Raw genomic sequence first — 22,696 nt, 5'->3', positions numbered from 1 at the left:
ACATGCCTTGGAGGTAGTTAAGTGTCAGAACTCAGATTTTACAGAGGAAACTAACACTCAGAGGGTTACCCTCTTTAGGTTATACGGCAGTCGATGGCAGAGCCAGGGGTCAAGACACCTCATGTCCTGCCCTCCAGACCAATCCTTCTTGAGGCTTTGGAGGTGCTGGATTCCTCTGGGAATACCATGAACAAGCAGGTGTGGATTCAGTATGTGGGGCCCAAGGTCATGAATCTTGAACAAGTTCCCAAGGGAATGCCAGTATCACTGGACCATATTGTGGGTATCCAGGTTCTGAATCCCCAGTAACCAAACCAAACCCTGATCAACAAAGGCGTTTGAATGGGCACCCCCAAAATATGGGTATTCCTGTATATTGCACATACATGTACCATGACAATAATAACATACCAGCTATTCCAGCTGTTAATGCTAAATTTCAAAAACAAAAATAGAATTGTGAAATGAAGAGATGAAATATAAACTGAGTGAAAGGGGATGATCTAAGATTTGCTCCCTCACAGGTGATCATGGACACAAGGCTGTCTACACAGCCTAAGTGAAAAAGTCAAGTATTTGAAGTCTGGTTTTAATACTCTGCTCAGCAATCCCACCAAGGTGAATAAGACTAGTCACTGAAGTTACCAGGTACTTTTGATGTCAACAATGCAGGCCCCTGAAATTGCGCGATAGAGGACTCAATTCAGTCTTAGTGCATTGAGAATCCCAGGGATGTCCCCATGTGGGAGACTTGACCATTAGTAGGAAGAATGATTCTACAGGTCTCATAGAAATAAATAAGACTTCTTACATAACAGTCAGGCACACTTCAGTGTGTTGGTTTGGGGGGTTCCATTACTGGGAATTGAGATTTTACTGGAGAATCCTAATAATAGTGCGGTCTCCAGGCTGTTCAAAATGCCAAGAGCATTACCATCCCATCATGTGGTCCTCATGCCCAGCATTCTAAATAGCCACTAGCTCTAAAGTCTAAAATGTTGCTAATATCAAAATAGTCTGAAAAATTTTAACATTATCCAGGAAGGTCCAGACAATATTGAACATGGCAAAGAATTGAGAGATTTCACTAGGCTGGAACAGATGCCACATTATCAGTGATATTAGCAGTGGCTGGTTGGAGAGAGTCTGGCCTGATCACAGTGGTGCTGAACCCGCCTGGTTTTCTTTCAAGCTGTTGTGATGACTATTTGAGAATAAGTCAATTTACTGGAAGACTCGGGGTCAGCTCCCTGCTACGGATGCCATTGTGACTTTCCTGTAAGTCTATCTGTCACAAAGCTGAACTCACAGACCTCCAGCAGGGGCCCTCCAATGAGTCCCTTAATTAGGTTCCTCTGAGCCAGTTAGAACCACTCGAATGGCACCCTCCAGAGGTCGCAGGCACCTAGCAGTGTTCTGCTCAAGTAGCACGATCACCAGAAGACTTGGTGATACATTGAATGGTGCACCTGATGAATGAGACAGCCCTAAAGAGTAGCTACAGGAGGACAAGGGCAGCTCGTTTTCCCTTCTGCAGCATCCATTGGCTCTAAGACGATGCATTGCTCACAGAAGACATCCAGTAAAAAAAAAAATCTAAGGTATTGATTTAAATAATCAACTATACGAAAATTTTACAATGTCCTCTATCAATCCTGCCAACACCTGACTGTGTAAATGCAGGGAGGTCACCTCCTTCCTCTAGGAACCTTGGTTTGCTTAGTCCCCTCTAAACTCCATTCCAGTTTCGACACTTGTGCTGTATGGTCTGGACATGGACCGTTTCCCCCTCCCACTTCCCTTGGGAGCGACCCCTGGTCAAGGCTGGCCCTTGAAGGACATGCATATTCCCAGGAACGAGTCACAGGGTGCAGGTAATTCAGTAGAGCTGAAAGCAATATGGAATCAATGTCATGGTAAACACGGGAGAGGAATTTGATTAACTGACCTGCTTGCCTATACTGCCCCAAAGCATGGATTCTTTCAGCACCGACTGGCTGCCATCGGTGCCCCCTGCAAGTTCTAATCAACCAATGTCTTTCCCTGATGGACATCTTGGTGACGTCTTTGGAATATGTAAAGAATCTTGTGCACAAGCCCTCTCTGTTTTGGGGTTGCCGCATTACAACACTCGATGCTCTTCCACTAGACATCCTTTAAATACACACATACACGCGCACACACACACACACACACACACACACACACACACAGATTCAGCTCGTCATATAAGTTCACTCACATGCTGGGAGCTTGCTCGGCTCAGCCCGCGTTCCTTCCACTTCTCGGCCAGTCTCATCCACACACCAGCAGTTCCGGAGGTCGAAGTGCGCCAACGGAGTGCTGAAGTCTGCATAGGGCCCTGGGTACCAGCTGAGTTGGCCATCCAGGATCTGCCAGAAGAGGTAGGGCTCCAGGAGGATGTTCTCCCCGAGCTGGGCCGAGGTCCCCTCCAACGCTGCTAGGGGGACGTCTTGGAGAGAAGGGTATTGTGTCAGCACTGGGAAGACACCTTGCTGGCCAGCCTCATACAGACTTTGGATAAAGAGACTGAAATTTCCAGAAGCTGCTTCTCTGTAGCTCAGGATCTTCATGAGCAGCTGGGCAGGGGTCAGCGCCTGGCTGTCGTTCTGAGCCCCCCATCGCTGGTACCACTCGAAGACCTGCTCGGGGGGCCCATCGCACTGCACGTGTCTCCACTGCCCATTGGCGCCACACTGCGGGATGTAGATTCTGGAGAGGGCGGGTGGCATACTGGCATTGGACAGCAGGGCCCTCGCCGTCGCAAGGAAAGCATGCTCAGCCTGTAACTGACAAGGTGTGGGGCCTGGGGAGAAAACAATGTACAGGTGATTCAGTTTAAGAAAGGTAATCAGCAGGAAAGACCAAGATGAAACCACTTAACAGTCCAAACTCTGTCTAAAATCTTCCTTAGTCATAGAAATCCTTTTCACCTTAAATCTGTAAGTAATACCTAGACAGTCAGCACCCCATGACTAAATTGGGGTGCACTGATGAGACCAGCTGTTGGTCAGCACTCCAGAAACATAGGTGACAGTTCTTAAAGGCCGGAAAAAATCTCCCTTTTCACTTAGAATGGGTGACATTATCCAGGCATTCCTGGACAATTTTTCATTTCAGCAGATACTTTTGCCACTAAGTGAAGTTTAGGCTTTAGCCACGAAGGCGCATTTGGGGTCAAGGCCTAAAGAGAGACTCAGAACGTCTGTAAACTGAATACTCAACAGACTTACATTGCTTGGGTTCTCCAGTTGTACTTCGAGTTCCAGGAATGGCCCGACCCTCCGTGTCAACACAGTAGCACTCTGAGATGAAGCACTGGACAGGTAGGAAGTGCCCCTCACTAGTACAAGCAGGGACAAACAACTTGGACCCGGTGGGTTGGCTACGCATGAGGCTTTGTGCGTGAGCCCTCTGCTTCTCACACTCTGTGGGGCACCTCGGTCGTCCACCTCTGACTCTCAAACCAGGGAGCTCTAGGCCCTGGGAATCCACACACCAGCACTCTCCATCGAAGCACTGGACATCCTCATAGCTTCCTTCTGCCGTGCATGACGGGACAAATAGCCTTCCAGGTGTCTGCTCACAGGTCTGGGAGCTAAGCACCACTTCCATCACATCACCTAAATCTCTTGCTATGTCTTCTGGCACAGAAACGGCATGCTGCAAGAAGAGAAGGAATTCTGGAAGCTCCAGGAGAGAAGCAAGGAATCGGAGGGCATTTTGATTCTCTTGTAAGTTAACTTGAAAGCCAAAGCTGCCCACAATGGGCTTATTCATAGCAGCACCCTTCTTAGAGGCTTTGGGGGTCTCTGTGGAGGAATTTGAATCCAGTGCTGCAGAGAGAGGCTTGGCTAGGTCTTCCAGTCTCTCTCTGTCCTGGAAGCCGGAGATACCAAGTTGCTGGAAAAATTGACTGAAGTTAAACGTGCCTCTTGGGCCAAGGGCTCCAGACAAGTTGAACTGGCCAACATTCACCAAAAATTTCCCTCCAAAGAGATTTTGCTGGAGTCTCTTTGGGTTGGTGGTAAACTGAAGGGCAAGACGGACTAGCTCTCGGGATGGAAAAATTGCTTGGATGGCTTCTTGGAGGAGACTTTCCGAGGTAGAAGACTGCTGGACTTGCCCTTCCACCACTGGGCGGAGAAGCCCGGAGTCAACAAAGAGCTCCTTGATCACGGGTGGGCAGGAAGTGGCAAATCCAGCCACTCTCGTGGAGGCCCGTCTTCTCTCAGGAGGAGAGGATTGGTCTTGCTGGCTAAGGGTGCCCGAGGTCTCGAAGTACAGTCTGGACAAGGCCTGTAGCCTTTCAGAGGCACAAGACTGATCTTCAGCTGCATGGGACAGAGCAGAATGGGAGAAATGGTTTTAGCATCACAGGCAATTCTGAGACAGCCCCTTAGATCTTTCTGGGAGTATGATGCCAAAAATTCAATCAAGGACACCTATATCTGCAACCACTTGCTTCTTTGTGTATCCTCTTGCCCTTCCTTTTCCTCTGAGTTGCCTCCACAGGGACCATTTTGGGGAGTGACCATTCCAGGAGACAAGAGCACTTCATCAGTTTCCACCCGGGGCCAGTCCCATCTAGAGCAAGTCTCACAGATCCTGGTCCACTTTCTGTAAATCTGACCACATTCAACAACTGTCCTGAGTTGAATTGTGCCTGCCACCCAAATGCATGTCTACCCAGAACCTCAGAATGCAACCTTGTTTAGAAACAGGGTCTTTGCTGTTGTAATCAAGTGAAGATGGTGTCATGCTGGCTTAGGGTAGGTTCTGCATCCAATGACCGATGTCCTTATAAAAAGACACAGAGAGACAGAGGAAAAAGACCACATGAGGACAGAGGTACAGACTGGAGTGATGTGCTCAAATGCCGGGGAAGGTTAGCAACTACCAGTAGCCAGGAGGGGGAAAGGAGAGATTCTTTCCCAGAGTCTTCAAGAGAGCATGGTTCTGCCTTCATTATTTTGGCTTCCCTCCTGTGAAAGGATACATTTCTGTTGTTCAAAGCTACCTGGTTTGTGGTGATTTGTTATAGTAGCTGGAGAAAACTAGTATACCAACAAATTCCCATTTATATTTAATTAAATATTGTTTTCCACCATTCTTTTTTGGATTTTTTTTTTTGGCTAGGGTCTCACTCTGTCACCCAGGCTGGAGTGAATTGGCATGATCATAGCTCACTGTAGCCTCAACCTCCTGGACTCATGTGATCATCTTCCTCAGCCTCCCAAGTAGCTGGGACTACAGGCATGTGCCACCATGCTCAACAATTTTTTTTGTAGAGATAGGTCTATTGCCTAGGCTGGTCTCGAACTTCTAGGCTCAAGAAATCCTCCTGCTTCAGCCTCCCAACATGCTGACATTGCAGGCATGAGCCGCTGTGCCTGGTCTCTTGTTGGAATTCTTAGTGGACTTTAATGCTTCACTATATGCTATGGGTGTGACCACCTAATTTCTCTTTGTGGGTAGTCTTGCCTGGCTAGCTGCAGCCTCTCTAAGGGCAAGAACTGTACTTTAAATGTTCCTAGTGTTTCCTGTAATAAGACATATTTTCTATAATATAATCCAATAATGCCCACCCAGCTAACATGTTTTGGGCTAGCACATTCTACTGGGCTAATTGACCTTTCCTTGAAATTGCTAATTAAACAGTGATCAAGTCAGCCAACTCTATGCATGGTCAGGTCATTCTATCTATATACGTCCCAGGTTGACTGAAATCACATTAAAGGCAAAACAAATGTACTAGTTCAATGCCAAGTGACTGTCTCAGTTACCCAGGTGGAAGTAAGAAAGCTTGTTTTTTCCCCCATAAAATCATAAACCTTAAAGGCTCTTTTAAACCACCCACCCCTCCCCCAACTTTTAAAGTAATTTTTTTTCCCTCTCGATTCACATGGATGCCAAAAAGAAAGTCAGCCAATTTCCTTCTGTATCCAGGCAACAGAGAAAGAACTGGAAAATGTGGTGGGGGTGGGGTAGGAGATTGGCAGCATCCGGGTACCTAACACATCCCCTGACAAGGCCATGGCCTCCTCTAATGGATATTCCAGGAAGGTATGAAAGAAATAAAGCTCGCAGTTTCCTTCTGCTCTTTCCAGGTTAAGAGCTGACCCCTTCCAACCATTTGTTATGGAGCGTTACCAAGGCAAAGAAATGCAGATAGCGTTTCCATGTGGAATTTGTCTGCACAGAAATAGGACAGACACACCAGAGAGAAGATGTAAAAATATACAACCCGTCCATGCATTTGATGGAGCTATTTATTGTTTTCAACTTGGAAAGACATACTACTTCGTTTCCACCTGGAAGTTAGAGGCCACAGTGCTCTCTAGGTTTTAATAGAACTAAAACGTGTTGTAAATATCTCCAAGGCAGGGCCTCCAATTTTTTTTTTTTTTGGACACTCTCACACTTAGCAGATAGAATGCCACCAAACACCGCACAGAATATCCAAAATGTTAAGTGGGAGAAATGGAATGATTTCACAGGAATTATTGAATGAATGTCAGTACGTATCTATTTTGAAGCTACAAAAAGCCTTGCATTTCTTTTTCACTGTCTCAATCTTTCTGAATATCCTCAGCCTATCCAAGTTGGACACCTGTGAGGGCTTCTGGATTTTTCCTTCTTCCTCATCACTAACATCCTTCCAAATCTCACATCCCTGGTTAGATGAAACGGGTTCTTGCTGGAATGCTTAGTGATAGTTCTGTCTCCCACTGTTTCTGATTTATTCTTGGTCCCCATATGGATTGAGTAGTGTTCCTTCCCAAAACCACAGAATATGGCCTTAGTTAAATAAAACGAGGTCACATTGGATTAGGCAGGTTTTTAATCCAACATGGAGAGTCTTCTTATAAGAAGAGGAGAAGATACACAGAGACAGACCCGAAGGGAAGACAGTCACGTGACAATGAGGGCAAAGATAGTCGTTTTGCTGCCAAAAACCAAAGAATGCCAAGAATTATTGGTGATCATCACAGGCAAGGAAGAAGCCCACCCTAGAGCTTCAGAGAGAGCACAGGCCTACTGACACCTTGCTGGTGAAACTTTAACCTCCAGAATAGTAAGATAATAGATTTCTGTTGTTCGACACTATCCTGCTTGTGATGATTTATTATGACAGCCCTAGGAAATGAATACGGAACCCCTTATCTCTGCTCAGAACATTGCAACAACCTTCTCATGAACCCCATTGCCTCTGGTCTAGTCTAATGCTCCTTTCTATCCCTTCTCCAGAATTTACCCATCATGACACCCTCCAGCTTAAAACCTCTCAATGTCTTCACCTACACTCCAGCATGAAGCCCCTCAAAGGTTTTTTGTGATCAATAATAATAACAAAGACCTCATTGTCTTACCCCCACCTTTCCTTGGGTCTTCAAGTTCAGAGCACCACCTTAATTATACTCCAGCAATTTCTTTCTAAACTTCTTACAGATTCAGGGATCTTTAGCATACCAATGCCTATCATCCATGTCCTTATAATTGGTTTCTTCTGCACCGTAAATAGAGAACACCTTTCCTTACTTTGCTCCTTCAGGAAACATCTTCATGTTAGAAGACTCTGGTCAAGTGTCTTCTCTTCCACGAAGCCTTCTTAAGCTCCTCTCCCTCATACATGCTGCAAGAAGGAATTCACACCCCCACCTTATGCTCCCTGCATTGCCTTTACATACTTCTTTCATGGCACATGTCAACTTAATTCTCATTTATCTTTCTTCACCTGTGAGCTCCCCAGGATTCCTTGAGCTGCTTGGGGAAGCAACTGTGTCTAACACAGGGTGAGAGCCGCGTTGGAAGTGAATGATAATATACCAGTCTTGGGACACGGGGAGATTGAAGGACCTGTGGGATACATTCAGGAGGCATTTGAGTCAGTGGGGTCTCTGGAGGTTGATCTGGAGGAGAAATTAGAGTACTGTGACCTGAGGAGACCAGGAGGAAAGCCCTCAAGAGGAAACCCACCACAAGATGGCTTCCCTCGCCGCCGAGTTCCGGGGACTTCTTTGCCCTGCGCGTCCGCACACCAGCACGGCCCTTCCGTCTGGCACTGCACTGCCTGGTACCTCCCGCTTCGGAGGCAGCTTGGAATGTAGGGGTGACCAAAGCTGGTTGCTGTAAACCGCTCCACCTCACACTTCGTGGGGCCTAGAGAAATCCACATAGTCAGGGAGGAGACAGTGTAAGCATCACCTGACGAGTGGAGAGCATGCAGTGCTGTTGGCTGTTAAGAGCTTTAAAATCTCTCCATTCGCTTTGCTGGAACAGTCTGGAACGAAGACTGCAGCAACTTGAAAGTCCAAGGGGTGTCCCCCTAGCGGACACACACGCACATGTCCGTGGACAGCGTATTACTTACATCGAAATCTGCCCGAGATGACTAATTGAACAGCTAGGAACCGTCTCTGCAGTATCCGGTACAGGGTGGTTTCGGTGAAGGTAGAAGCAAGATCCAGGCCAGCAAAAACGGTGTCATAAATTTCATCCAGCAACAACTCCAAACCTGAGCCAGAGAGACAGCAAGCATCTCAGAGACAGTCTCGTTCAGAAAGGAATTCCTAGCCTTGCTTTGTAAACGGATCTCAAGAGGGGACACAGCCTTTACCAACATCATTGTGCGTCAGGTACGAACAATACTGGATTCCTTTTCGAAGTCAGGGCTGCTGTGTATGGCTGTTCAGGTTGTTCACAAAACAAAGGAACACTGCCTGGAGAATAAGAGCTTGAAATCCATCCTGTGTGCCAGTGGGCAAACTCAGGGCTGCCTCTGTCCAGAGGGGAGGTGCCGCTTTCCAGCGTGCACGAAGGCACCATTCTGGCTAGCAGGTATGGGAGTGCCAAGGCCATATCCTCTTCAGTACCCACAGCAACTGACAAGGGAGCAGGCAGTCTGCTTTGCCGGCAATGACACTTAGAGTCTCGTGCCTGGTGAATCGCACGCCCTTCCTCCAGATCGCCTGGGGTGTGTCACTTACCTGTCTCAGCCAGCTCGCGCCCTTGGCTGTCAGCACAGTGACAATACCCAGACACCTCGGGGAACCTGCTCCGGAAGGAATTGAAGGTCACAAATGCATCTGGAAACCTGAGATAAAAGGAGATTTATGGTCACCGTGTCATAAAAAGCAAGTCATCACAAGCTCGTGCTGCGGAAACCTACGTGCCCCGTATCGCATCTAGGAGGGAGGAATGCCTGATTTTTAATCCCATGACGATTGCTGTAGGTTTCCTGCAGCAAATGAATTTCCTTTCTCAATGAATTTTACCTAAGTGGAACGAGGCTGGACCTTGTAAAGTAAAGCTGTGCTTCGCTGGCATCTGTTAGGTTCATGCATAAGTTCGTAACGTTTGTTTTTGGCTTGGCAACACCACGGTGTTGGGAGTTTGTGTACTGTTGGTCATATTTGTCGTGACAATGGTGTGCTTGTGAATACACCTCGCAGTTTGCAGATTTGAAGAAAGTCAGTGCTATTTGTGGGCTAAAGAGGTCATATGAAGTGTCAAGGGGAAGAAAACGCTTCTGACATAGTCCTCTGTTTGAGTCTAGCAAAGGTGTATAGGCAGCGGAGGTGACTCGAGACATTTGCTCTGTGTCCTGGGAGAATGCCAACAGGGAAGCATGGCAAGAAGGTGATTCTGTCGTTTCAAAGAGGACCACTTTGACCTGAGTGATTTTCCACGTTCAGGAAGACCATCAGGCTTTGAAGACTGTTTAAACGCTTTAATCCACAATGACCCATGCCAGTCAACTCAAGAATTGGCAAATTTGATGCACTGTGACCACTCAACCATCGTGTGACATTTGCATTCCATGGGCAAGTGAAACACTAGGAACTCATGCATCAACCCAATAGTAATTAGCCATTTCCCTCCCGACATTTGGCCAACATATGCCCATGTGTGTATCTCATGGGCCTGGCAGAAAACAGGTAATGAGCATGGAATCGCTGGTTTCTTTCCTGGAACACTGCTCCAGAGAGCGAAGGCCAAGTGCGCTTTACAAGCATATGGTACGTTGCAGATGATGATCTCATGTTGGGAGATCAAACGACTATAGGGCCCTTCGCAGCTTGTCACAGTTTGAAAAGAAGCCAGATCCCACCACATGAAATTCTTAAGAACGACATTTTTCAATTCCACAGTTGAAAAAAATACACATCAATATGACATCCCTAACAAGGGCTGGGCATCCCTTTCTGTAAACAAGGGAAGAGACTTCCCTGATAATGTCTGCAACGAGCCCGTCCACTGTGTTCCACATCCAGGAAGTAACAGAAAGTACAAAGAACTGTATCGAGGCATTCTGCCCCTGTGCGATGATTCATCAGTCAGGGAGGAACTGTGTATCTTTCTATAATACAACATGGAGAGCCGAAGCATACATGCTGGTGCATGAGAGCCAAGCAGAAGATGTTGCAACCTTCTAGAATATACCCCAGATAGCAAGTTAGAAATAGCAGCTCTCCGCACCCCTAGGTCAACCGTCCTTGCAATCTAGTCCAGCAAAATATGGAAAACAACCTTAATGTCCAATGTTGGAAAAATTAAGAAGTAGATTACAGTAAATCCCCTAAGTGGAATACAATGCTACAGTTGAGGATGATACTTATAAACTCCAGCCAAAAGGGAGCATGTCTAGCATTATATAAAAAGATTAGACTATAAAATGCCACGCACATACTGTGTAATTATTACTATGCAACTGAGTCAGTATTGGAAGGCAGTGTGAAGTGTAGTAATTGCTCAGAGGCTGAACATGTGGGTGCAACATGTATTAGTTAATTGGATGGAAATGAATATGCAAAAAAAGCTATAAAGGAACTTGAAGATTGTGCATAAGTTGTTTTTTTTTTTCATGTTGTTGGTCTATTATTCTGTGTATGTGAGTTAAATAAAAAAGAATGTAATAGGAAGTGAGTTGCATAATGGAAATTAAAAACCCACTTTGCCGGGTTGTCACTGATGGGGGTATATAATAAAAGTTCATCCATTGGAACCTAAGAAAAAATCAGTTCTAAATCTGCTAATAGCAGAATGATAATCAAGTCCATTTATTGAGTGCTACTTTGTAAAAAACAATCTGCAAAATGTTTAATATGCATAGGTCATTTAAGCCACTTAACACTCCTGAAAGGAAGGAATATTAGGCACTAAGGAGGTGGGGAAGGGAGGCCACCATCTTGAGCAAGTGGTGGCAACTGAGATTCTAAGCCCTGGTCTCACCACCGCATGACAGCTCTCTCTGCCAGCGGTGCCATTCCATGTGTGTTGGTCTGCATCAGGCTCCCGCCCCAACTCCTGCAAGACATGTGAGTCTTTTCTGACACTGCTCTGGGTGGCTGGCACCCAGCTTTTCCCTGGTATCTAAAAGATGTTGGTGACACGTGTGCTGGCCTGAAGTGGGTTCTGAAACTCATTCCAGCATGAGGTCCAAGAAGTTTCAATCACTCTAGTCCCATGCTCAACTTCGAGGCCCACCCCAGCATCCTATCCCAGGGCAGACATGGCCTCCAGGGGCTTTGAGCCCTCTCCATCCTACCATTTAATAGTCAGCGTCCCTCTCTGTGGGTTTCTGGTCTTACGAACTGCCCAGTACCTGGACCAGCCAGTGCCTTTTGGCATGGTCCTCACTGTCGACATCCCCCATCCTGAATTTTGGAGACTGTGCTGGATTCAGTTGGAGAGAGGGGTCCCCCTACCTTTCCAATAAGACCACCCCTAGGCCAGCTACCGGACTTTCAAGGGCTGTTCCCTGCTGAGATGTGGGGCAGGCACCCTGCACTGCCATCTTTAATCCCTCTTGTCAATTCTGTTTGTAGTGAGAAGAGCTAATATGATTGCCATCATTCATTACCACTCATGCGGGTGATATATATTGAACAATCAGTACACCAGGCACTCTCCCTATTTTATCTCAGTTAATTCTCACAACAACCCTTTAAAATCTCCATTTCATGAATGAAAACTGGGATTCTGCGCAGTAATGTGATCGGGTCAAGATCACCCATCCAATACCAGGGGCCATGGATCTTGGATCTACCTCCATTGCCCTTCCAACAACAGCAAATGACTAGAGGGTAAGATTCCCACTCCAATACAGCATGGTCCTTTGGGGCTCTGCCCTGTCATCAACAGTGAGCACAAGCTCTGAATCTTCCCAATATCCTGTTTTCCACAATTCCATTTGATGTAATTTGATTTTTGTGGCTAATTTTGTTACGGTCCAAGTAACACTCGGCTGCTCTCCCTTGATATCAATAAATCAAGGGGCAGGAAACTGGTAGAAAGAGATTTATTTCTGAATTCGAACCCAGGAAGCAGAACTGGGCTTCTGATCTTTTAAAAATGGTTCTATTGCCTAAGCTCGCGGGTTCGAGACCCGCCTGGGCAACTTGGCGAGACTTCATCTCCAAAATAAATCAAAAAAATTAGCTGGGCGTGGTAGCGCGCGCCTGTAGTTCCAGCTACTCGGAAGGCTGAGGCGGAAGGATCGCCGGAGCTCAGCAGGTCGAGGCTGCGGTGGCCGGGAGCAGCCACTGCACTCCAGTCTGGGTAACAGAGTAAGACTCCAACTCAAAAAAAAAAAAATGGTTCTACTCTATTCACAATAGCAAACACATGGAACCAACCATGTTGCCTGTCGACGCTGGACTGGATAAAAAAAATTGTGGTACATATACACAATGGAATATTGTGCAGCCATAAAGAAGGACAAATATATGGATTTTGCAGCAACTTGGATGGATTTAGAGTTGATCATACTCAGTGATCTATCACAGAAACAAAGAACAGAGTACCATATGTTTTCACTAATAACCAGAACTTGAACAATTATAGTACTATAAGAAAGTGATTGGCAATAGTGGACAACCGTCAGGGAAGTAGAGGGATTAGCAATTGAGGGAAATGGCCAGGGGAAAGGGAGTAGGATTGGCAGGTGAGGAAAACTACTAGGGGATGGAGGGGCATACCTAATCAACAAGGGTACCTGCATAATCAATGTTCGTGTACCTAACCCTGAATTGTACTCCACATCTTTATAATTAAAAAAAGCTCTTTTTAATGACTCTGCTCATCCTTCAGGTTTTACAGTCCACTTTTTTTTTTTTCTTTGAGTTGGAGTCTCACTCCATTGCCCAGGCTGGAGTGCAGTGGCACACTCACTGTCACCCCAGCGCCAACCCACTGGGCTCTGACGATCCTTCTGCCTCAGCCTTCTAAGTAGCCGGAACTACAGGCTTGTGCAACCACACCCAGCTATTTATTTTTTATTATAGAGATGAGGTCTTACCAAGTTAGCCAGGCTGGTCTCGAACCCACAGACTCAGGCAATCCATTCGCCTCGGCCTCCCAAAATGCTGGGATTCCAGGCTGAGCCATGGAGCCCGGCCTACAGTCCACTGTTATAAGTTCAGGATTGTTGAAACTTCTACATTGACTACGTGACTCGCAGAGCATTGTATAGAACTTAAGTCACAGCCACATTTTATCAATAATGACATTCATGGTTCACATTTCCTGGTACCAGTTACCAGAGGTATCTCACAGCTTTTTATCAGTAACACCAAACAGAGGTGTTAATCAAGCTTGCCATAGAGTGAAGGGAATTAACAGTGCCTAAGACATCATTCATTACTACATATTGTTATACACATGACTTACTTATGATTACACTGATATAAAAGATACTCAATTACATTGACACAAAAGTTATACAAATCACAAGACCTGGGATTACCTTGATGCTATCTTATTCAAACATGTGACTACTACGAAAAGAGCGTAAATGGAAATTTACATCTCTCCGTTTGTTGGGCAGAGTCTACGGAGAAGTTAAGGATTCTTTGAAGTTGCTTACTGGGAGTGCATAGGAGATAAGGGGACATGCACTTTTTGTTAACTCTCAGGAATGTGGGTACATGCAGGAGTACTCGAACCCTGCCACGCCCTTCTCTAGGGGTTGTGGCAATATGGACAGACAATAGCAGGTCTCTGTATCAATTTCTGACACAATATAGAACCATTAAGATTGCCTAGTTCAGCCAGGCTCAACCTGTAATCCCAGTACTTTGGGAGGGTGAGGTGAGTGGATTGCCTGAGCCTGTGGGTTCGAGACCAGCCTGGGCAACTTGGTGAGACCTCGTCTCTACAATTAAAAAAAAATTAGCGGGCCGTGGCAGCACGTGCCTATAGCTCCAGCTAGTTGGAAGGCTGAGGTGGAAGGATTGCCGAAACCCAGCAGGTCAACACTGGGGTGGCCGTGAGTATGCCACCACACTCCAGCCTGGGCGACAGAGTGAGACTCTGACTTTAAAAAAATTGCCTAGTTGTTTGGTTCTGCTACTGTCATCTGTTTACTGCTACCAGGGCACAAGGGCTCTGCCATGCTTTCAACCTTCTCCTAATTCGATCTCCCAACCCACATCAGCCAAGGAAAGTCAAACTACTGAGAGTGAATGGAAAGTCCTGAGGAAAGCTGGACAGCCTGGCTCTGTCCTTATACTTGGGCCAACTGGGTCTGGAACCCGTTCTATGGCCAAAGAATGCTCCCAAAGATGATTTGAGTAAGTGGCTAAAGCCCAGATGTGACCCGTTGAGAAGGGAGGAGTGGAGAACATGATGGGTCGTCTACATGACCCCAACTTTGGAGGGGAGACAGAACTGCAAGTGTGGGCAGCAGGGAAGACGTTGGTAGATACAGGAGAGGGACAAGTCTGGCAGAAAATGCCAGGACCCAACAGCCCAGTCACTGAAATATGGTGTGTGAAAACATTGTGTCCACCACTTCTCACAAGCACCAGCCTTAGGAAACTGCTGGTATTGGGGCAGCAAGATATTGTCAAGTCATAAGGTCCCCTGTGGCATATAACATTTCCCCATTTATGAAGACCTGAGAAACAAAGTTCCCTTTATCCTCAAAAGAAGTTGTGTTCCCCGAGGAAATGGCTTAGTGTTATCTGGTAGAAACAGAATGACTTAGACTGTTATATCTTTTCTCTGGTTCTAGGAGCTCAGAGATGAATGTGTAACCCCTCACTTTGTCATAACTCTGTAGAAAAATCAGCATGGACCAAATTCTGTATTGCCTTGTTCTTATTTTCTACTCCTATTTTGCTTTTCTCACGACTTCCTCTAATGTCCACTTTTATCCTGTTCCGAGCATATCAGAAGAAAGGGGGGAAATGAGATCAACACATTAACCACATTTTTTTTTGAGTCAACCTAACTGTCCATCAGTCAATCAGTGGATGAAAATGTGACATATATACACTATGAAATACGCTTCGGCCATCAAAAAAGAATGAAAGCATGCCTTTTGTAGCAACTTGGATGGAATTGGAGAACATCAGCGTAAGTGAACTAACACAGGAGCAGAAAACCAAACACGACCCGCTCTCACTTACAAGTGGGAGCTAAACTGATAGATCTGCAAAGACATGGAGAATGGTATCACAGACACTGGAGACTCAAAAGGGGAAAGGAGAGGGGACATAGGGACCAAAAAAATCACCTGTCAGGTACAATATACACAGGTGGGAGTGGAGGCCACTTTTTTTTTTCTTTTTGAGTCAGAGTCTCACTCTGTTGTCCAGACTGGAGTGCAATGTCATGCTCATGATCACTGCAGCCTCCACCTGCTGGGCTCAGGCAATCCTTCCACCTCAGCCTTCCAAGTAGCTGGGACTACAGGCATGTCCCACCAAGACTGGCTAATCTTTTTTTTTTAATTATTTGCTGTAGAGAGAGCCTCGCCAAGTTGCCCAGGCTGGTCTTGGACCCGTGGGCTCAGGCAATTCTCTCACCTCAGTCTCCCAAAGTGCTGGGATGATAGGCGTGAGCCACCGTGCCTGGCCCAGTGGTCACTCTTAATGTCCAGACCAAAAATTATTTGTATCACTCAAAAGTATTGAAAAATAAAGTTAAAAATAAGATAAGCACAATATTTTTAAATAAGAAATAATATGTACTTTGTCTAGTGGAAAGGACCACTTGCCTTTTGTCGAATAAAAAGAAAAATCTCAGGGGGCTCACAGAAGGGCCCGCAAGAAAGACAATGCTGACCAAGGAGCAAATGGCAGCGGTTCAGAGTTTATGCACAGACTGTGGCCAACCTAAAGTTAGCAGAATTACAAGTAAGGTTTAGCAGAGACTAGGAAATACTTGTGTCCCACAGACACCTGGTCTTGTTCACTTTCAGAGTAGGAATCATATCTCTGGGTTCAGCAAGATTCCCTAACATTGTCTACAAGCAGTCCCTCTAGAAATCTAACCACTGATTAATAAGTTAGCCATGTATCTGATTCTCTTCTGCGTACAGTGGGTACTCCTTAAAGGAAGGCCTTATAGTGCCTGATGCATAGCCCACCACTGCAAGGGTCTCCAGTGAGGGTGATCAGATGATTTGCCTGCAAGCATTTCTTCATATGGTCCCTTCCATGTTCCGGTTGAGAAGCCTCTTTGCAACATATTAAGATGACTCTGATCCTTCCAACTGGGTAACCTGGGGAGCATGGGTGGCCAAGGTGTTTGAGATGACACTGGTGACTGAGAAGTCTGAGTGAGTTTAGTCACTAAGGACAAAGGCCGATAAAGAAGCCAATGAACTCAGACCACGCAGGCCTTGGTAGTGGCATCAACCCCGTCAAAGGCTCTTAAGACCTTTGCTTATCATCAGCGGCATGTCCAGAATGTGTGCCTGGGCTGGGGCCATGTGAAAGATGGAGCCTGAGTCAGAAGGACTAGCAAAGCTCATTCCTATCCCAGCATGGTTCTTTGAAAGTCGCCAGCCAAATCGGTGTCACAAGCAAAAGAATCTACTTGAGATGGGCAAACACTATGACCAAGTTCAAGTGCGTATCATCACCCAGCACATTACGAACTCACAACGGTTGGCGAATGGGCTTCCCATGGGCTTCTAGCCTCCCTGTGACTTTAAGGAAGTCACTGCCTTACCGCATTTCTCCATTTGAATTTCCCAAAGAAATCCCCTCAGATTCAATATTCCAGAACCCACTTTGTGTTTTTCTTTTGCACACTCACCCTCAACCCTCCCTCATCCTCATCCATCCATCTAGAGCTCCAGCCGGGGAGTTGTCCTTGACTCCCCCCACCCTTCCACATCTCTTCCTTCGCCAAGCTTTGTGGATTCCATCTGGTAAATTTTTCTCCAGTCCTGGCCCATCTCTTGGCCGTCCTCTCTGTCACTTACTCCATGTCAGCATCGTCTCTCTTTCAGACAGGTGTAGTCACCTTGGAGGGCCACCTCCCAACCCCCACTCTCCCCTTCCCCACCCAACTCCATTCTTTTAGAAATCCAAGTCTGATGGTGATTAGGATAGACCCTACCCGCGCCCCAGGCTTCAAATGCTTGATGCACCGTCGGGGACACACTCACACTGAAATAATTACTCTTTGCTTATCTGAAATTCAGATGTAACTGGCCTTCTAGCATTTTCTCTGGCAACCGTAGATGCTAAGCTTAGACGCCTCAAGTGGCCTCGGCTGGCTCCTTCCACCTTGCCAGAGGGGCCTGGGACTGCCCAGGTCTACATGAGTATCAGAAAATCCCATTACAGCTGGGCTTCCAGTAACCGACCCCCTCAACCCTTCCCATGACCTTCCTAAACTAGAATTTGCCCCGAGACATGCTTGTGTACAAAAAAGGGAAGGATCTCCTTTCAGGAGTACAGTTTTTTTGGTGTTTGTTTTAAACAATGGAAGCTTAGAGCTGATCTTTTGCATTTAATTCGACTGCCCTCTTGTGGAAGTAGCTGTGAAAGGTGCCCCAGCCTCAGCACAGAACCCGCCAAGCTCTGGGATGCATTCACCCACCCTGCAAGCATGGATTGTGGGACCCGCAGGAAGCAGAGCTTTGTGCTGTGCGCCTGAGGGGAACGGAGAGGAGTCTGACTGCATAATGGGAGCCAGACGGCCCTAGCACCCACTAACCACACTTCTTAGGACGACTTCTTTAACTTCTGCTTTTCAGCGTCCTCATTTGTATATGGAGATTATAACGATCAAATTACTTTCAGAAATAATTTGAGAGTTATAGTCTACAATTGCTGTATATACTGGGTATAGTTACAGTATACAATTTCCTGTATATAGGAAGCATTCTGTTGGCCTTGAACTGAGGACACATCGGTTTGCATGACGAGCATTCAGTAACCCTGGCTGCTTGAGATTTGTTTGTTCTCCCAGAAAGGCTGTTCTCCAGGCCTGAGCGGAGATCACCTAACCTCCATTTGCTAAAACTGGGCGGTGGGTAAGAATCCATTACAGAGGCCTAATAATTTACAACCTTGTCAACTTGTGGTGGTTTCTTACATGAGGTCACAGCAGATCTTCACTGTGACCTGATGAGTGGGGCATGGTCCTCCATTTGATAGATGGGGACACTGAGGCTCCGAATGGGTAAGTGACCAGGTCTCCATGCAGTGGCAGAGGCGGAGGCAGAATGTAGGTCACAAAGGCAAAGGCTTTAGGGCCAGGCAGGTCATACAAAGGGATGAAGGAAGTAGGGTGTGGTAACCGGAGGGACCGGAGCATAGCAGGGTTTGTCGTGGTCCCAAAAGGCAGTTGAGGCCTGGCTTCCTCATGCCCTGGGTGACTTCACATGGCCTCACTGGAATTCCAAATTTTGTGTTTTAGGTTGCATGTAGGAAACGGCTTGTGCTCAACTATTCTTTTTTTTTTTTTTTACGTGCAGAAATAGAAGTTTCGTGGGGAATAACCTAATAAAAGTTCCCAGTTTTTAAACTATGATGCAGCTGAGATAAAGCCTGTTCAGGGGGCAGTTTCTGCCCAGGCTGCTGGTCTGACCCCTCCTGGCACAGCCTGTGAGAATTTCCTCTCTCACACGGGGAAAAAAACTGGATGTCTGGAAGCCAGCCATACCGAGGCTCAAGTTCTCCAAGAGAACTCATATTGGTATTTGTAGACTAGTATTCTTATTTCTCTTTACCCAGAATGGCTCGATTACCAGTGAAGTCTGCAAGAGCCCTTTACAAGAATCAAGAGTACCCAGAAGCCACCTGTCTATCTGGGCCAAGTTTTATAATGCGTCTCCCTTTTAATATATGTTATGTAAATATTTCCAGTTATTTGCAAGTGCATGCATACACACAGTTTACACACATTTATAAATATATGCTATCCACACTTTTTGAAGTGCTGTCTCTTTTTCTTTTCTGCTGATGCCTTTCTGCCCACCCGTTTTTAAGCAGAACAGACCAGACCCTCAAAGCAGCTCCTGGTAACCCCGTAATATGTGCTCATTCGTGTCAACCTCTGCACTCACTGAGTTCTACACAGACACTTGCATGATCATATAAGCAGAGAGGCATACATAAAGGGTTTTTTTTTTTGCTCGTTTGTTCTTTAGAAAATTAAATCGCATTATGTTATCTGCGCTTTGGGTCTTGTATCAGATTATCATAATATTCTGTGAAATCCTCTGTGAGTCAACTGTTTTAGCTCTAACACATTCATTCTCGTGGCTACGTAAATATTTATAGCAGACACACGTTTATTTATTCAGTCAACCACCTTTTATGATCAGTTCCTTGGTTCTTCGTTTCCTGCTACAATGAAAACCATGCAGCAGACACCCATGTACCTCCACATTCTGCTGTTGTACATATCCATGGACTGGCTGGGCCAGAGGGCATGGATATTTTCAACTTAATAGTGATGGCCATTGTACTTTGTTAAAAACGCTGCAGCGATTCAGCTGCCCAACCGCCACACACGAGAGGAAGGAAGGCAGCCCTGAATTTCCCATTATGGTGTGCGCGTGACACAGAAATTCCCCTGCTCAGTGTGAGCATGGGCTTTGGCAGGCAACAGCCCCATGACAAGTGTATCCCAGAGGCCGGTTCCCCTTACCTGTTGTAGTTATGCACCAGATCGAAAATCATCATGTCCGTGGTGTTGACAAATTTGCACTGCACAGGCATGAACTCCCCATCCGCAGAACACTGGGGTGGTGACTTGTCCCCCACCCCATGGAGAAGGCGGCGGTTTCTTATCTCACAGTTCCTCGGACCTAAATGTTTCCATGAAAAACAATTAAAAGTCTTATGCATGAGCAGGTGCATATGTTTCTCCAGTCGCGCGTCACTTAACGACAGGGGCAAATCTGTCATTAGGTGATTTTGTTGTTGTGTGAACATTGTAGAGTGTGCTTTTACACACCTAGATGGTCTATCCTGCTGCACGCCTTAGCTAGATGGTCTAGCCTGTGGCTCCCAGGCTACCCACCTGTGCAGCATGTTACTGGACTGAATACTGTAGACAGTTGTAACACAGTGGTGTGTGTGCATCTAAATGTAGAAAATGTACAGTAAAAATACGGTATAAAAGATAAAAAATTATACATCTGTATAAAGCAGTCACCATGAATGGTGCTTACAGGGCTGGAAGTTGCCCTGGGTGAACCCATGAGTGAGTGTGACGATCTCAGATACCGCTGTCCACTACCGTAGACTTTTGTCAAGTTCTCAGACACCACTGTTCACTACTGTAGACTTTAGAAACACTCTACACTTAGGCTGCACTAAATTTATTTACATTTCTTCCCTTTCTTCAATAGTAAATTAACCTTCGTTTACTGTAACTTTTATACTTTATACACATAATTTTTAAAAATTTTTGAGTCTTTTGTAATAACAGGTCAAAACACGAACACATTGTACAGGTGGACAAATATACTTTCTTTCTTTATGTCTTTATTCTTTAACATTTTGTAGATTGTTTTTTTCACTTTTAAAACTTTTTTTGGTTAAAATCTAAGACACACACACACACACACACACACACACACACACACACTAGCCTAGGCCCACACAGGGCCAGGATCATCAACACGTCACTAGGCAAGAGGAACTTTTCAGTTCATTTATAATCTTGATGGGACCACCATGATCTATGTGGTCCCGACTGGCTGAAGGGTCCTCATACAGTATGTGACAGACCAAAACAGTGACTTACAGTTTGCAACAGGATACATGCGATATGTGGTGAAATCTTGCCTTTGCTGCAACTGATCAGCCTGTGACTATGACAGTGTGCCACTTGGAAATATTTGCAGGGACCTAACCTTCCCTCTGGAGCTTTCCAGTGTTTCTCCCACGGGCCAGGCACTCTGCCCATGTTGTCAGGGAGCCCTGAGCGTTTTTGGTTCCCAGTGGGAAAAGCCGCACCTCCTCCCCTCCTCTGGGGAGCCGGTGCTGTGTGACACTCACATCGTCTGGGCCTCCCCCGCTGGCGTGTCCCATACACTTCCACTCCCTCTGCGTCCACACACCAGCACTGCGCCTGCCACACGTCGCACTGGATGGGCGCGTAGTCCCCGAAATCCTGGCACTGAGGAAGGTAGGACGTGGCGGTGCTGTTGATGTAACCACTCAGCAAGATCTGCTGCCTATGCAGCTGGCAGGAGGACAGACCTGGGGGTACAAAGAGCAGGGTCGGGGTGCTCCCTGAGAACACTGCTTCACTGCTCTGTGCCTCAGTCTCCTTATCTATGGAGCTGAAATACAGCAGCCTTCTTCGAGGGACATGGATATTAGTGACATCGGCCATGATCGCCCACTACGGAATACCTACTGTGTGCTGACAGGGGTCTGCTGGTTTTTGTCTTGGTTGGATTTGGGTATTTTTGAGTTGGAGTCTCACTCTGTCACCCAGGTTGGAGTGCGGGGGCACGATCACAGCTCACCGCAGCCTCGACCTTCTGGGCTCAGGCCATTCTCCTGTTTCAGCCTACCAGAGTTGCTGGGACTTCAAACGCATGCCACCATGCCCAGCTAATTTTTTTTTTTTTTTTTTGTAGAGATGAGGTCTCACTATGTTGTCCAGGCTGGTTTTGAGCTCCTGGGCTCAAGCAATCCTTCTCATTCAGCCTTACAAAGTCCTAGGATTGCAGGCGTGAACCACTGTGCTCTGCCCATGTGTTTTGAATCCTCACAGCATCACTGTGAGACAGATTCTATATTCGTGTTACAGATAAGGAACTGTAGCTCCGTGAGAGTGCCTGACTCAGTCAAGTTCATGCAGCAAGACCCCACATAGCCACGCTGGCTTCATAAAGTCACTGCCCAAAACAGATCTTTCATCGATTAAAGGATAGTTTTGAGGCTGGGCATGGCAGCTCTTGTCTGTAATCCCAACACTTTGGGAGGCTGAAGTAGGAAGATCACTTGATTCCAGGAGTTTGAGACTTGCCTGAGCAATACAGTGAGATCCTGTCTCCATAATTTTTTTTCAATTACTGTGTATAGTACAGTGTGCCCTGTAGTCCTGGCTACTCAGCAGGCCACGGCAGGAGGATCACTTGAGACCAAGTGTTTGAGACCGGCCTAGGGCAATATTAAACAAAACAAAACAAAATGAAAAACGCTACCAAATCAATTGAAATTAGCCCGGCATGGTGGTGGGCACCTGTAGTCCCAGCTACTAGGAGGCTGGGGCAAAAGAATTGCTTGAGCTCAAGAGTTGGAGGCTACAGTGAGCTGTCACCATACCACTGCCCTCTAGCCTGGGAATCAAAGCAAGACTCTGATTAAAAAAAAAAAAAAGCCGCCGGGCTCGGTGGCTCAGCCTGTAATCCCACGCCTTTGGGAGGCTGAGGTGAGTGGATTGCCTGAGCCCGTGGGTT

The 22,696-nt window shown here is 46.4% G+C and overlaps 1 protein-coding gene across 1 annotated transcript in view; it reads right to left on the bottom strand.

Moving 5' to 3' along the window:
* The window catches only part of TG (thyroglobulin), a 279,837-nt gene that overhangs the window by 253,404 nt on the left and 3,737 nt on the right, over positions 1-22,696 (bottom strand). Inside the window, exons 4-10 of the mRNA XM_008061957.1 lie at positions 21,282-21,485; positions 19,924-20,083; positions 9,012-9,118; positions 8,396-8,539; positions 8,002-8,184; positions 3,255-4,355; positions 2,243-2,827 (exon numbers count right to left, since the gene is read on the bottom strand). Coding sequence (XP_008060148.1) covers positions 2,243-2,827; positions 3,255-4,355; positions 8,002-8,184; positions 8,396-8,539; positions 9,012-9,118; positions 19,924-20,083; positions 21,282-21,485 — 2,484 coding nt within the window. The remainder of the gene's footprint in view (positions 1-2,242; positions 2,828-3,254; positions 4,356-8,001; positions 8,185-8,395; positions 8,540-9,011; positions 9,119-19,923; positions 20,084-21,281; positions 21,486-22,696) is intronic.

Source organism: Carlito syrichta, unplaced genomic scaffold (genome assembly GCF_000164805.1).
Source record: "Carlito syrichta isolate Samal-C Ts95f unplaced genomic scaffold, Tarsius_syrichta-2.0.1 Scaffold305643, whole genome shotgun sequence".
Lineage (NCBI taxonomy): Eukaryota > Metazoa > Chordata > Mammalia > Primates > Tarsiidae > Carlito > Carlito syrichta.
The sequence above is the reverse complement of the archived record's forward strand: the minus strand, read 5'-3'. Positions and strand labels throughout refer to the sequence as shown.